At 41.0% G+C, this 14,213-nt stretch overlaps 1 protein-coding gene across 3 annotated transcripts in view; it reads left to right on the top strand.

Annotated features, from left to right (window-relative positions):
• The window catches only part of NELL1 (neural EGFL like 1), an 853,170-nt gene that overhangs the window by 777,253 nt on the left and 61,704 nt on the right, over positions 1 to 14,213 (top strand). For 2 of the 3 annotated variants that reach the window (XM_082659859.1, XM_082659861.1), the window contains one exon: positions 3,827 to 3,967. The exons of the other annotated variant lie outside the window; for it this stretch is intronic. In XM_082659859.1, the coding sequence (XP_082515985.1) occupies positions 3,827 to 3,967 (141 nt within the window). The remainder of the gene's footprint in view (positions 1 to 3,826; positions 3,968 to 14,213) is intronic. 3 annotated transcript variants of the gene reach the window in all.

Genomic DNA, 14,213 nt, shown 5'->3' on the forward strand with positions numbered 1-14,213 from the left:
CGTTGTTTAGGACACATCCTATGGAAAAACCTTGGGTTGTCCTCTGTTTTTCATGCTGAATAAAAAACTCAAAGTACAAGTAGGATTCTTGACCGAAGGCAACTTTAACTGTGTGTCTTTTGTTGCCTTAAAATCTCTAAAGATTAGACTCAGAAGCAAAGTCTTAAAAACTATATAGTGTCTTTTAGACACTATAAAGTGTCTTTTAGGTAAATAAGATATAAAGATTAAACTAACCCCATAATATTTAATTTTGCGAATTGACATTGTATCTTTGTGATTTGCAAATAGCAGGAACTCTTGTGGTACTTTGAGTCTCTATTACAGCACTTTTTCATTGTTCCTTATGTTCGGTCCATTGTCATTTATTTTTTCATTCATTCATTCCCACAGACTTGTATTGGGTACTTTCATATTGCTTGACATTCACTTATTATTCCAAGAAATGTAAACCTAAGATGTTGTCTCTATTCTTGGAAAGTCTGCATTTGAGGGATGGACACAATAGGGAAATACTGCTGTGCTTAAATAGATGTGTGTGTACATGGTGAGGCATTAGGGAGGGAGGACATGTATGTCTGGAGGAGTTGGAGTAGGTGATGTCAGTTAGTGTTTGAAGGATGAGTGTGTGTGTTATATACCTCTTCCTCTTGTTTGAGAGCTCCTGGGTTTCAGGAATCACATCTTCTTCACGTTTGCATCTGTTTTGCAACTGCCACAATACAAATAGCATCCTTGACATGTATTTTCAGCTCAGCCAATATTTAGAGAATTGAATAAATCCATTTTCTTGGTGTAAATCTTCCTTTCTCCATTCATCAATGACATGATGTGATAGAAGAGTGACAAGTACGGGTTCTAGCTCATTCTGAACCTGGTTTCACCATATGTTAGCTATTTGACCTGGGCTATCATGTGATTCATTATGTAGCAGACACTTGGATACAAAAGTGAATACTATAGGTTCCACTCTCAAGAATCCTCCAACATCTTGTTTCCTCTGCTACATTTTCAGGTCTGTGCTGAGATTTAAACAAAATCCTAGGATTTGTTACAGGAAGGAAAAATGATTTTTTTATTTGTCTGTTTCCTTTGCAATGTCTGACACCATGGGATGCACCCAGGCTCACTGTGATTTATCAGAATTCCTTGAGACAGGGGGCCAGATTCCATGGTGAACTCACAGAGACCCCGTTCCTGGAGCATCTGTTTTGTTTGTTTGCCCGTAGCAAGTGCTGACTGGGAGAAACATATCTCTTAGCACAAAGGCAGCCACAAGCCATTTAACAGTTTTTAAAGTCCCCAAAGTATCACTGAAAAGCCTCCACATGTTTTCTGTATTTGGGTATGTGGTTGTTGCTTTTAATACTACTGCGACTATACAGAAGAAATAGCCAGTTTTACGAACACGATGAAAATATAAGCACCTCTCAAGTACAGCCCGGTCTCCTATAAAATGAAACTGTTGGCTTCAGTTATAGACCTGGCCCACGAAATAGAAATGTGCAGCCTTGTTTGCAGGTGCTATTGTGTGATGAGCCCTGGTTATTCCCAGTGAAGCCCCAGAATCTGCTGTGTGCAGTGCAGCTCCCAGGCAAGGAACACCTCCACTACTTTTCTAATTTTCAGTATAAGCCAGGAATACCCCAGTGTCTCTGGGGTAATTGCAGATGTATAATTTGACTGGTTGTATTCACTCCCTATGAGTCTTCCATGCTACACAGATAACTTATATCCTGCTGGATCGTGGAAGCTTTTACTAGTTTCTCTTATTTCATTTTGGGAATAAAAATATCTGTGAATTGAAAAAAAAAAATTTGCACATCATTCAGTATTCCCACTCCTCCTAGAAATTTCCTGTAGAATTGAGAGCAGGAGGAATTATTTGTAAAATGTTCAGATAATTTATCCTCCAAACTGAGTTGGTTTTGAGAGTGAAAGAGGCAGCAGGTGACAATGAGACCAACCAGGACATATGATTTCTATGGTTATTTGAGAATTTTTGCTTTTGTATGTCCTGGTTTCCTGACACTAACTGTGGCTAGATGGTTGTTACCTAAGTATTGTCATTAGTCTAGAAATCACAGAGTCTGTGGGGAATCATGACAGACTTTCTGGAAGCTTTGGAAATAAATGTCTGAGGCAAAACGTGTTGCTGCTTCGTTACAGAGAGTTATCTTTCAGCCTCTCATAGAGAAGTTCTCTCTGAAAATCAGTCTTCTAGTTATGTCTGTTCCTCTTGGTGACCTGTATTTAGAAATAACCAAACTGACTTCATAACTTACGGCCCGGTCCTTCCCCTCTGTGAGACATGGCCTCAAGTCACTTCTCTGTTTCAATTTATGAACATTTTAGTGATTCAAGGTGTGTCCCACTGAACCACACACCTGTAAAATTTCAGAAATGAAACCATAGTTGTTGAAATTTTATTGTTTGGAGATTTATAACAAATGCACACACAACCTGACTGCTATAGCTGCAGGTGCTATAGAAGCACTAGGTCCTGTGGCCTGATTGCATTTAGAAAGCTGAGGGATGCTGTATGTCAAAGGACTGCATGAACTTAATGACACAGCCATAGAGGAAGAAGATGGCAGTTGGCAGAGAAAGGCCAGGATGGAGCTGCCCAGAATAAAGAGCTGCACCTTTCGTCTCTTTACCTGGCTGGAATGCTATGAGATGAGACTGGCAGGTTTCAAACTACGTTCACAGCCTTGTGCACAACTCGGGACTTTTCAGTATAATAGATACACTGGTAGTTGATGCCTACAGCACGGCACTGCTGAACAGGACTCCGAAGTGCGTTGTATCCATTATGTGTTATATCTTAGTATTAATTAAATTTCTATTTGTATAAGACTGCTGTAGTTCAGGTGTTTCTAGGAGGACTAGGGGGGAGATTCCCAGCCCGCAATGGCTATATTCCAAGAAATAATTGCCTGGAGAGATTCTGTAAGATGAGCTGACCCTGGCATGACGACTGACAGCTCATCTTTCTGCAGTGGTGTCATTTTCCTTCAGCTCAGAGGCAAGCCTTTGGGCTAGAGAATCCAGGCATTTGCTGATTCTAAGAAGCCAGATTCTAGAGCAAATAGAGCCCAGAAAACTTCTTTTCATCAGGCACGATTGAAGAATGAGGAGCTCTGATTGACGATCACAAATCAAGTCCTTAAGTGAATCAGCAGTTTTAGAAAGAATTAAAACAGTGGCTCTCAAACTGTGCTCCCCCAAAACTTAGTTTCACAAGATATTATCCAAAGAAAAAGCATTTCTCAGCCCAATAAATTTGGGAAACGGTGTATATTATGATTCTGCTAAGTTTTGCAGGGCATATAAAGATGATAAGTCTCTGAGACTGAAATCTATAAAACATTAGTGTAACACTATTTAACCTAGGGTTTCCTGAACTTATTTGTTCACAGGTATTTTCAGAGAATACCAAATAATATCTGGGATTACTATACTGAAATCATTGAAGCAGAGAAGAGTCATATACTCTGAATAACAAAACTGTGCCAAACATCCTCAATTTGGTTTCTGGTGATTCAGAAACTAACACAGCATGTGCCGTTAGGAATGTCTTCATGACCATCAGTTCTCATTCATTGTTCAATTTATGAGAAAGCACCCAAAAAACGAAGCTTTCAGTTTGTTTGTTTGGATTCTAGAAAAAAAAGATGGGATACAGTTTTTCCTGTAACTTTCTTTTAGGTGACTAACCAGTTTTAATTGATATGTTGACATGAGCATGTTTTAGGTGTTTATTGAAAGGTTAGTGTCAAAAGAAATTAATGTCCTGGTGGGCTTGTGTTTTTCTCTGAGGCAGATATTGATGAATGTACAGAGGGGATCATTGAGTGCCACAACCATTCCCGCTGCGTTAACCTGCCAGGGTGGTACCACTGTGAGTGCAGAAGCGGTTTCCATGACGATGGGACCTATTCACTGTCCGGGGAGTCCTGTATTGGTAAGCAGCTTTCAGCCATGCCCTCCATCCATCTGGACCTTTGCAGGAGGGGCAGCCTGCTTTGGTAGTCTGTTCAGCTCCCAGTGTTAAGATATGACCCCTCACTGGTTAAACTCATCAGTTTTCAAATTTCCTCCCTCTGCAATTCAGGGATCAGGGCAGGGATTAGGCAGTGCAGGGTTATAGAACTATTATACAGAAACTGGGGCAGTCAGAGGACAAAGCCTGGGTCTATAGTCTGTGGCTTTTAGTTCTTTCTGAAGGAAACCACGACTTGCTGGAATTTTTCACAGTTTAAGATACAGCTGTGGGAGAAAAGGAAATATTGAGGGACTTAGAAAGTTTAGTTTAAATCTCGGCTCTTGTACTACAAAAGTCACTGTACCTCTCTGAGCCTTCTCCTGTGAATACATAAAAATGTGGATAATAATGCACATATATTATTAGATTTAAATGGGATACCATAATATTTAAGGATTATAAGCTTTGGATTGATGCACAAATATGATAGAGTCAAATTAACCTTATTATTGTTGCTATTACCACTGCTGTCATCTTTGCAAGGTCTCCTTTCATCACTTTTCTGCTTGCAGTTCTGTTAACTGCTGAACAGAGGAAGTTAACAGATGGAGTTCTTCCCCTTCAAGACCTTATACCTTTCACAAAATCCAAACAACTGATCAAAAATGTAATCATTTCAGGGGCTTCCCTGGTGGCGCAGTAGTTGAGAGTCCGCCTGCCAATGCAGGGGACACGGGTTCGTGCCCTGGTCCGGGAAGATCCCACATGCTGCGGAGCAGCTGGGCCCGTGAGCCACGGCCGCTGAGCCTGCGCGTCCGGAGCCTGTGCTCCGCAGCGGGAGAGGCCACGGCAGTGAGAGGCCCGCGTACCGCAAAAAAAAAAAAAAATGTAATCATTTCCATGAGAACCTTGGCCAATCCAGTTATTTCATGTCATGTGGACTCAGCTGAATTCTTAATGCTGATTTGGACAGACCCAGAGGGCAAGCATTCTGACCATGGGTTCTCAAAGTTCAGAATGCTGCATTCAAAAATGGAAATTTGACTTTGCTCTCTGCATATCTGCATCTTATTTTTTCTAAAGGTTGCTCCTGAGAACGAGTCAGTGTTTTTTACAACTTTTCCCCTAAGATTGCCTTGAAGCAGAGATGAACTGGGGGACAATAGGCACATGGCATGAATTATCCATTGCAATGTCAGCATTACTGTTGAGAGGCACGCAGTGTAGTTGTTAGAGGCATAGACCCTTGAGCCAGACTCCCTGAAGTCAAATTCCAGCTCTGCCGTTACTAAGTAGGTTGCGAGGTCTTAACTAAACTCTACCTCATTTGTCTCATCTATAAAATGGAAATGTTCATGATCCTGCATATTCAGCCCTCTGCCCCACGTCTATCCGTGTTTCTTTTATTGTTAAAACGATGATTTGCAACCTCAGGGAGAGGTTTGCATCTATCCTGGGTCTTCATATACTTCCTTTACACGTGGCCAGGAACTTCTGTATGTGCACAACTCAGAGTAAGTAGATGTTATGTGAATAGGGATAGATCAAATGGCTGTTGCTGGATAGAAATATAGAATATTGACATATGCGATGTTACATTTTGGGGCTAAAGATAAAAATTTCATTTTTAAAAACAGTACTTAACATCAATAAATAGGTGACTCTTAGCTTTTTTGTGCATAAAAGACCTTAAACATGACGTAGTTGATCCAATTTGGTAACTGCCTGGACCTGCCGTGGTGTCGCACACTTCTGTGCCTTTGCATGGGCCGACCCCTCTGACTGGAATGGAACAGAGTTCTGAGTCAAGGAGCTCTTCTCCTTGATCACGTTGATTCACATGTGAATTTTTGTTCATTTTCCTAACTTCAGCTCATGTTTCACTGGGACCCCATGAAGCATTCTTTGATGTCTTCATAGGAGTTTTCGCTTCTCTCCTCTCTAGCTCTAGAGCTTTTAACCCGGCATATGTTTCTGTAGCTTCACTTGTTGCACTACCATTCAGTTTATTTGCTCTTGGACTAGCCTGTGAACATGAAATGAGGTTTATTCTTCTGTCTCTCCAGCGAGACCCTTTGGTAGTTGGTGTGCAGTAAATGGGAAGATGCAACCACAGTTCATGTGTCCAATAAAGAAATGCAATCTCAGAAAGAGTGACACCTTGCTTCCAGCCACGTAGCTTGTTTGGTACAAGTCGAGACTCAAGCCTAGGTCAAGGGTGACTCTATGTCCCAGATGCTGGGGAAAGTCCCACTTTATACCTATTGTTCTGCTGTAATTATCAGTTGTGCCCTGTCACTGTCATAACTGTCCCTGTTAGAACGACAGACGTCATGGTCACCTCACCTGCTGATTTCTCTCTGCCATGCTGAGTGACGTGCCCTCCCCAGGGATGCACTTTCTTCATCCATGAACTGCTTCCTGCTCTGCCCAGGAAAATGTCGGTGAACTGGATTCCTTGGCAAGGAACTAGGGTTGTTTTTAGTAGTAACATATTTTCTGAATTCGCTTTCATTTCGTCACCTTTAAAAATAGCTTTGTATATGGGTCTTACTAAGAACAGAAATCTGACCATCATTTAGGTTATTTTTGGTAGTTGAGAGCACTGTTGGTTCAGAATATTTCTTAGTGTAACAGATGTATAAATCTGATCATGTCACTTTCTTGTTACATCCTTCTAACGCCTTCCCATTGAATGTAAATAAATTTCTATCTTCTTTGCATGGTCTTCCTCCAGGCTGTAGGTGACATTGTCCCTGCCCACTTATTGGGCTTATCTCTTATATATGTTAGCCTTTCTGATCTTTTCATGCCTTGAACATGACAGTGAACTCACCCAGTTTCAGGGCCTTTGGCTTTGACGTTCTCTCCGTCTGGAACACTCAACACCTGTTTCCTTGCATGGTTGTCTTTTTTTTTTGAAGTATAGTTGATTTACAATACTGTGTTAGTTTCATGTGTACAGCATAGTGATTTGTTTTCTTTTTCTTTGCAGATTATATTCCATTAAAGGTTATTACAAGATATTGGGTATAGTTCCCTGTGCTATACAGCAAATCCTTGTTATCTATTTTATGTATAGTCGTTTGTATCTGTTAATCCCATACTCCTATTTGTCCCTCCCTCCCTTCCTTTCTCTTTGGTAACCATAAGTTTGTTTTCTATGTCTGTGAGTCTGTTTCTGTTTTGTATATAGACTCATTTGTATTATTTTTTAGATTCCACATATAAGTGATATCATATAGTATTTGTCTTTCTCTGACTTATTTCACTTAGTATAATATTCTCTGTGTCTATTCATGTTGCTGCAGATGGCAACATTTCTTTCTTTTCATGTCTGAGTAATATTCCACTCTGTGTGTATGTGTATGTGTGTGGTGTGTGTGTGTGTGTGTATGTGTATATGTGTGTACACACACACACACACACACACACACACACACACACACCACACATCTTCTGAAGTCAATCATTTGTTGATGAGCACTTGGGTTGCTTCCATGTCTTGGCTATTACAAATAGTGCTGCTCTGAACATTGGGGTGCATGTGTCTTTTTGAATTAGAGTTTTCATTTTTCCAGGTATATACCCAGGAGTGGGATTGCTGGATCATATGGTAACTCTACTTTTAGTTTTTTAAGAAACCTCCATACTGTTTCCACAGTGTCTGCACCAATTTACATTCCCACCAACAATGTAGGAGGGTTCCTTTTTCTCCACACCCTCTCCAGAATTTGTTTTTCTTCTTTTTTTATGAATATCTTGAAGTCCTAACTCTTAATTAATTTATTTATTTTTGCTGTGTTGCGTCTTCGTTTCTGTGCGAGGGCTTTCTCTAGTTGCGGCAAGCGGGGGCCACTCTTCATCGCGGTGCGCGGGCCTCTCACTATCGCGGCCTCTCTTGTTGCGGAGCACAGGTTCCAGACGCGCAGGCTCAGTAGTTGTGGCTCACGGGCCTAGTTGCTCCACAGCATGTGGGATCCTCCCAGACCAGGGCTCGAACCCATGTTCCCTGCATTAGCAGGCAGATTCTCAACCACTGCGCCACCAGGGAAGCCTGAGAATTTGTTATTTGTAGACTTATTTTTTCATTTAATTCTTAGCTCGAATGCCACTTGTTTGAGGAGACTCTCCCTGACTATTTTATCTGGGGTAGTTGCTTCATTATATCACTCTCTTTTATATCTTTTATAGCATTTGCTTTGTTTACAAATTTATTGTGCATATACATATGTGTAATTGTCTCCTGCCACAAATGTACAGATTCCCTGAGGGCAGAGACCTTGTCTGTGTTTCACCGCTGTACACACATTTCATCATGTATACACAATGTAGGCACAAATTAGGCATCAATGCATATATGTCAAATGATTGAAGGAATAGATGATAAAACTGTATCAGGTCAAATTTATTTTGTATTTGGTTTGACACAACTAGTTGTGTAGATTGCAGTGAGTAATGTAAGATGCTAAATATCACAAAATCATGTGAGTCTTTCGTTTCAGAAACATAATATTTATTAAGAACAACCATTACACCAGTACTGGGTTAAGTCTTCTGGGAATATGAGTATAAAGAAGATAAGATCTCTGTTGTTGAAGGATTTATAACTTGAAATATTTTGAATCATAATAACCTATCTTAATGGCACTGAAAATTAGCACATAAAATAAGCCCTAAATAACATCAGCTACTAATGCTTACATTTAAAAGAAATAGCAGCATCTAAAACAATCATTTAAAAACCTCTTTTAAGTGTTTTAGCAACATGCACTCAGCTATGCTTTTTCCCCAGACAATAGCAGGGATGGCATATGTTGGAATCTAAAATATGGCAATTACAGGCTTTTAGGGCAACAGTCACCTGATACTCCAAGCCATTTTTTGTTAGATGAGGTTAACACCTGCTCTACTGACTTCATCAGTTACTGGAAACGTCGAACATTACTAACATCATAAAGAACAGCACCCTTGCAAGATTTACTGTTGCCTCTTTCTGCTAAAGTAGATCATATAATTGAAGAAATGACTAGTCTAGGTATTGCAGAGACAGACGGAATCGCCCTTCTTGAGAAGTTTATCAGAGTCTCCTCTATCTCCCTCTTTCTCTCCCATTTGCTTGTATATGTTTATAAGTCCAGGAGAGATGGGCACACACAGGTTTGCTAGCTGGAATTGGTAGACGAAGATGACAGGGATGCCTTATTACTGTGGGGTCCGGTGCACTTTGTGTTTGGATGCAGTGGTGGGAGTTCAGTGACTCTCAGTTTTCGCATAGAAGCTGTGAGCAGTTCCTTTTTATCTGGGCACAGTTATCTGGGTCATTTAGAAAAGAAAACTAATGTATAATCAACAATGCCATGTCTAAAGAGCAGGATTTTACATATTTTGAAAATGAGATTCAGATTCCTTTGGATGTCAGTCTGTCTCCGTGATCTTGCTTCTGCCTTTGAATCTTTATTTTCCTCTGCTCGCTCTCATCTCCCACGTGAATTCTCAAGCCTCCGCAAATATTTCTTCCACTCTTCCCAAACCCTGCACTCTTTACTCCTTTTTGTATGCTTTTTCCCTGACCATCCCTCTATCCCCATTTCCACTTGTCAAAATCCTGATGAAGTTTTACACCCTAAACTAGTGATTCTCAAATGTGTTTCACAGTAGATTCACGTGAGTAGCTTTTTAAAAATACTTATAGGGCTTCCCTGGTGGCGCAGTGGTTGAGAGTCCACCTGCCGATGCAGGGGACACGGGTTCGTGCCCCGGTCCGGGAAGATCCCACATGCCGCGGAGCGGCTGGGCCCGTAAGCCATGGCCGCTGAGCCTGCGCGTCCAGAGCCTATGCTCCGCAACGGGAGAGGCCACAGCAGTGGGAGGCCCGCGTACCGCAAAAAAAAAAAAAAAAAAAAAAAGTACTTATAATGGGGCGTCACACACCTGGAGAATCTGATTCAGTTGGTCTGTTATGGGATAGATTGAGGTCATTTTATTAAGGTCTACAAGTGATTAGAAAGAATAGTCAATTAACATAGAGAACCACTGTCATATTTCTCTAATAGTAAAAAAAAAAAAAAAGGCCTACCTCTCCTATGTTCTCATAGCCATGTGTTTGCACGTGTTGTATGGAATTTATCAGATTAAGTTTGTTGTCGTCATCAGTTCCTTATAGCCTGCAGTACAGCTGAGGTCTTTTTGTATCTCCTGTAGATTTGTATTGAATTAAATTGTATTGTTCATGCAATTTTGTCATTATTGTTATCAAACAAAATTTTCAAATCCTGGTAAAAGTCATTTTGTTGACGGACTCGGGGATAACATATAGCTCTTCCTATGGGACGCGGCACCTCTTGGCCTCCCATTATTGCGTCCTCTAAAGGGACTTGGTTGTGTGAGGCAGGTTCCCAGACTCTGGAGTCTGTTTTCTGGTCACTGTAAACAGCCCAGTGAGTATTTACTTGTCAGAGCAGCTGCTGCAACTGACATGAACTTGCAGAGCAACATAAAACAACCAGAGAATGTTCCACTGGAATCTCTTGGGAAGGAGAGTTCACTTTTTATTGATTGAAGCATCAGGGCTGATTTAAATGGTCTAAGAATGATTTGGATTCTGCTGTCATTGCCCAGTGTCTAGTTCTTATAGGAGTGGAGATAAAAAAAGGGCTAGAGGGGACTTCCCTGGTGGTGCAGTAGTTGAGAGTCCGCCTGCCTTTGCAGGGGACACGGGTTCGAGCCCCGGTCCGGGAGGATCCCACATGCCGCGGAGCGGCTGGGCTCATGGGCCATGGCCACTGAGCCTGGGCGTCCGGAGCCTGTGCTCTGCAACGGGAGAGGCCACAACAGTGAGAGGCCCGCGTACCACAAAAAAAAAAAAAAAAAAAAGGGCTAGAAGCTGGAGATGCTCCCTGTGACAAACCTCACTGCGGGGGGTGGAGGATTATGAAACCTTAGCCAGTAACAGTGATACAGGAGAGGCGGGTTTCCAGTATATACTTATAGGATTGTTGGGATTCAAATCCCAGCTGGGCCGCTTTCTAGCTGAGCCACATTTGGCAAACTATTTAACCTCTCTCTCTAAACCTTAGTTTCCTCAGCGTACAATGATTAAAATAATATTTCCTGGTGGAATTTTTTGTAACATAAGTGTTCCTATATGCCAATATCCTAGCAAGTAGTAGATGATAATAGTCAACATTTAACTTCCCTTCGCCTAAATCTCTCATCTGTCAAATGAAGACAGCAACGGTGATACTAATAAGAGCCAACATTTATTGAGAGCTTACTTTCTGCCAGGCACTGAGCAATTTACAGAAGTGCCGACCTCATAAATTGCTGTGGAGTAATTGTGAGGATTAAATAAGCTAACGTAGGAAAAAATCATTCAGCACTTGTGTTTTTAAGTGCTCGATAAACGTGAGCTATTATCATGAACTGAGCACCTACCCTATGTGCCAGGGAACTTCACGCATTACATAATTTAGTTCTCACAACTGTCTTAGGAGGGAAGCCCTTTTACTGTCACCATTTTAAAGATGTGGGAAGTAAGGTCCCAGGGATTAAGATAACTTGTCCCAAATTCCACAGCCAGTAAGGCTGTAATCCAGGTGCCTTTGATCCCAAATCTTCTTTCTGCTTTTAGTATGTTAACACTGTAGAGCTGTCTGGAAAGGAGGAGACCTGTGATGAGCCACAGACAGAGGAGCTGTTAAGCAGAGCAGCTACAAGTCAAGGAGACAAGGCAAAGAGAGAATGAGGGAGTATAACTGAGACCCAGACAGAGTTGCTGTATTCTGTCTGAATCAAGAGCATTGGGGAATTGCTTTATCCAAGGGACTCAAGGGCTGTGTCTTTGGGCCCTCCTGCTAGACCAGGGGCAGGATGTCAAGGTGGCAGGTTCTTGACAGGTAATCTGATAGCATCTCAGCCTTAACAATAGTATCACCTGGCTATCCACTGATGCAGTTACCTTCCCTGCATTTTTGATGATATGAATCCAGAGTAGAAAAGGAAAGGAAGGCGTGGGGAATAAAGGGTATGAGAAACGGTGGTAAGTAGATGTTTAACTAATTATATTTGTTCTTTCATTCATTCATTTATCCCCCGCTGCTCGAAAGTAATTAGTATATACAAAGAACACACATTCAGTAGGGTTATTAAAATAAAAATATTTGAAAAATACAGAAAATATACTAACCATGAGAGTTAACAAAGACATTTATGAATATGCTGACAGGCAGAGCAAAAAGGAAAGCATGATTATATGAACTGGTCTAATCTGAAAGGAGTTCGCATAAAAAGTCTTTAAGCAAAAAGGCTCAAATGTGCTTTTTCTCTGTTCCAGAGCAGAGATATGCCAGGGTGGTGAAAGCATCTTTGTGGACCAGAGTATTTCAAGCTAAGAAAGTTTCAGAGACAGAGGCATACACATCAAACTCGGAACACTCATTGGATTTTCTCTTTGCCAAACAATAATACCCACCCATGCATAAAGTATTTTCATTGAAACAGCTCCTGCCCCAACCTTCCTTGATAATATTTAAATGATCTCTCATTAACTTCAAAATTGATATTTGTTGCCAAAGAACTTTAGGTTTGGTTTTCATCCAAGTAATGAACTATCTAAGAGACTTCCCAAAGGCAGACACCACCTGGCCATGTCGCTGTTTAAATAGCTTTATGCATCTAACTAGCAGTGGTGTGAAGTACATGGGGCTGTGGTCTGGGGACTCAGGGGAGCTCAGTTGCTTGGCACAAGATTGCCACCTTCAAATGGACAGAGAGACCAGGGACAGACACCACCTGGGTATGGAATGGATATGGAATAAGATTGGTATAGTCAGGACACAGGATGGAGAGGATAAGAACATTTCCCAACATCTAATAGAGGGGATATTCTGGGTTCCCCAGAAAGGGCCTTACCGTGGATATTAACACACAGTTGCAAATGTTAAATCAGATGAGAAATGTGTCCCATCAGACCCTCTGCAAGTTTCCTGCTCCCCTTCAAATCCAGCCATGCATACATAAGCCTGGAGCTGTTTAACTGTAAGTTAAATTGGATATATTTGGGGGACTTCTCGAGGAAGGCAAATGTTCCTCCTCAGTTTTGGTGATAAACATTTCAAACATATAATTTCACAAAATGATGTCAGAATAGCATTCATCGCACTAAGCTCAGGCGTGAACGCAAAGTCCGTTGATCACCCTCTGCCTATCTGGGCTGACACAACAGGCGTATGTGATATTATCCACTTCAGCTCTGGAACTGAAACAAGACATCTCAGGGAATTATCCTAACAGACCTCAAACTAGCGACAGGGTCTATCCTCTAAGCCACCCCTGGCCCTGATTAGTATCTTTTCAGCGACAAACACCTTCCTAATGGAAGCTGTGACCGGCCATGGAACAGATAAATGCACAGTGCATGGAGAGCCAGGGAGCTCCATTCTAATCCAAGTGAAGGTCACCTGGGTGATAATGAAGAGGAGAAAAACTAGAAAACTATTAAAAAACAACTCTTCACAAGGATTGCCATGTTATACTTATTATAGCCACAAAAATAAGCCTGCCGTGGTCTTAGCACTAAGTTAGGTGATACGAAGTGTCCAGAGAATTCACCCTAGGGACTTTAAAACACCAAGCTGGAGACAAAAGTCAACATACGCGAAACAACCAGTAGCATTCTGATACAGGTTATAATCTTATAATTAACTGTAAAATTATAGGGTCAACACTGTATGTAGGTAATTAGGGAGGAGAGTGCTTAGAGAGGATCAAAGAACAGTCATGCCAGATTGCACGGGGGTGATTAGACTTGAAGGATGGAAGGGTTTATGTGGTTTATAGATATAAAAATAAAAAATAAATATTAATAATAGGGAAGATTGATTACTTCATGTTCTAGTCACTCTTCTAAAAACTTCACATTTTCTAACTCATTTTATCCTCAAAACAACTTCATTGGGTGGGAATTTTGATAGTCTCTACTTTATGGACAAAGAAACTGAGGCACATAGATGTTCCATAAATTGCCCATGGTCATCCAGCTATTAACTGGTAGATTTCTTCTTCCAGAAAGGGTTATCAATGTCCTTTCTAGGAACTGTGTACATGTTTAATATTTTTGAAATATTAAGCAACAGGAATATTACTTTCTTTATTGCCCATTAAAATCTTGCTGCAAAAAATGGTACTATAAAAGCACATTTTTATTTATTGAATAGTCAACTGA

This window comes from Grampus griseus (genome assembly GCF_964374135.1).
Source record: "Grampus griseus genome assembly, chromosome: 8".
In the NCBI taxonomy this organism is placed as follows: domain Eukaryota; kingdom Metazoa; phylum Chordata; class Mammalia; order Artiodactyla; family Delphinidae; genus Grampus; species Grampus griseus.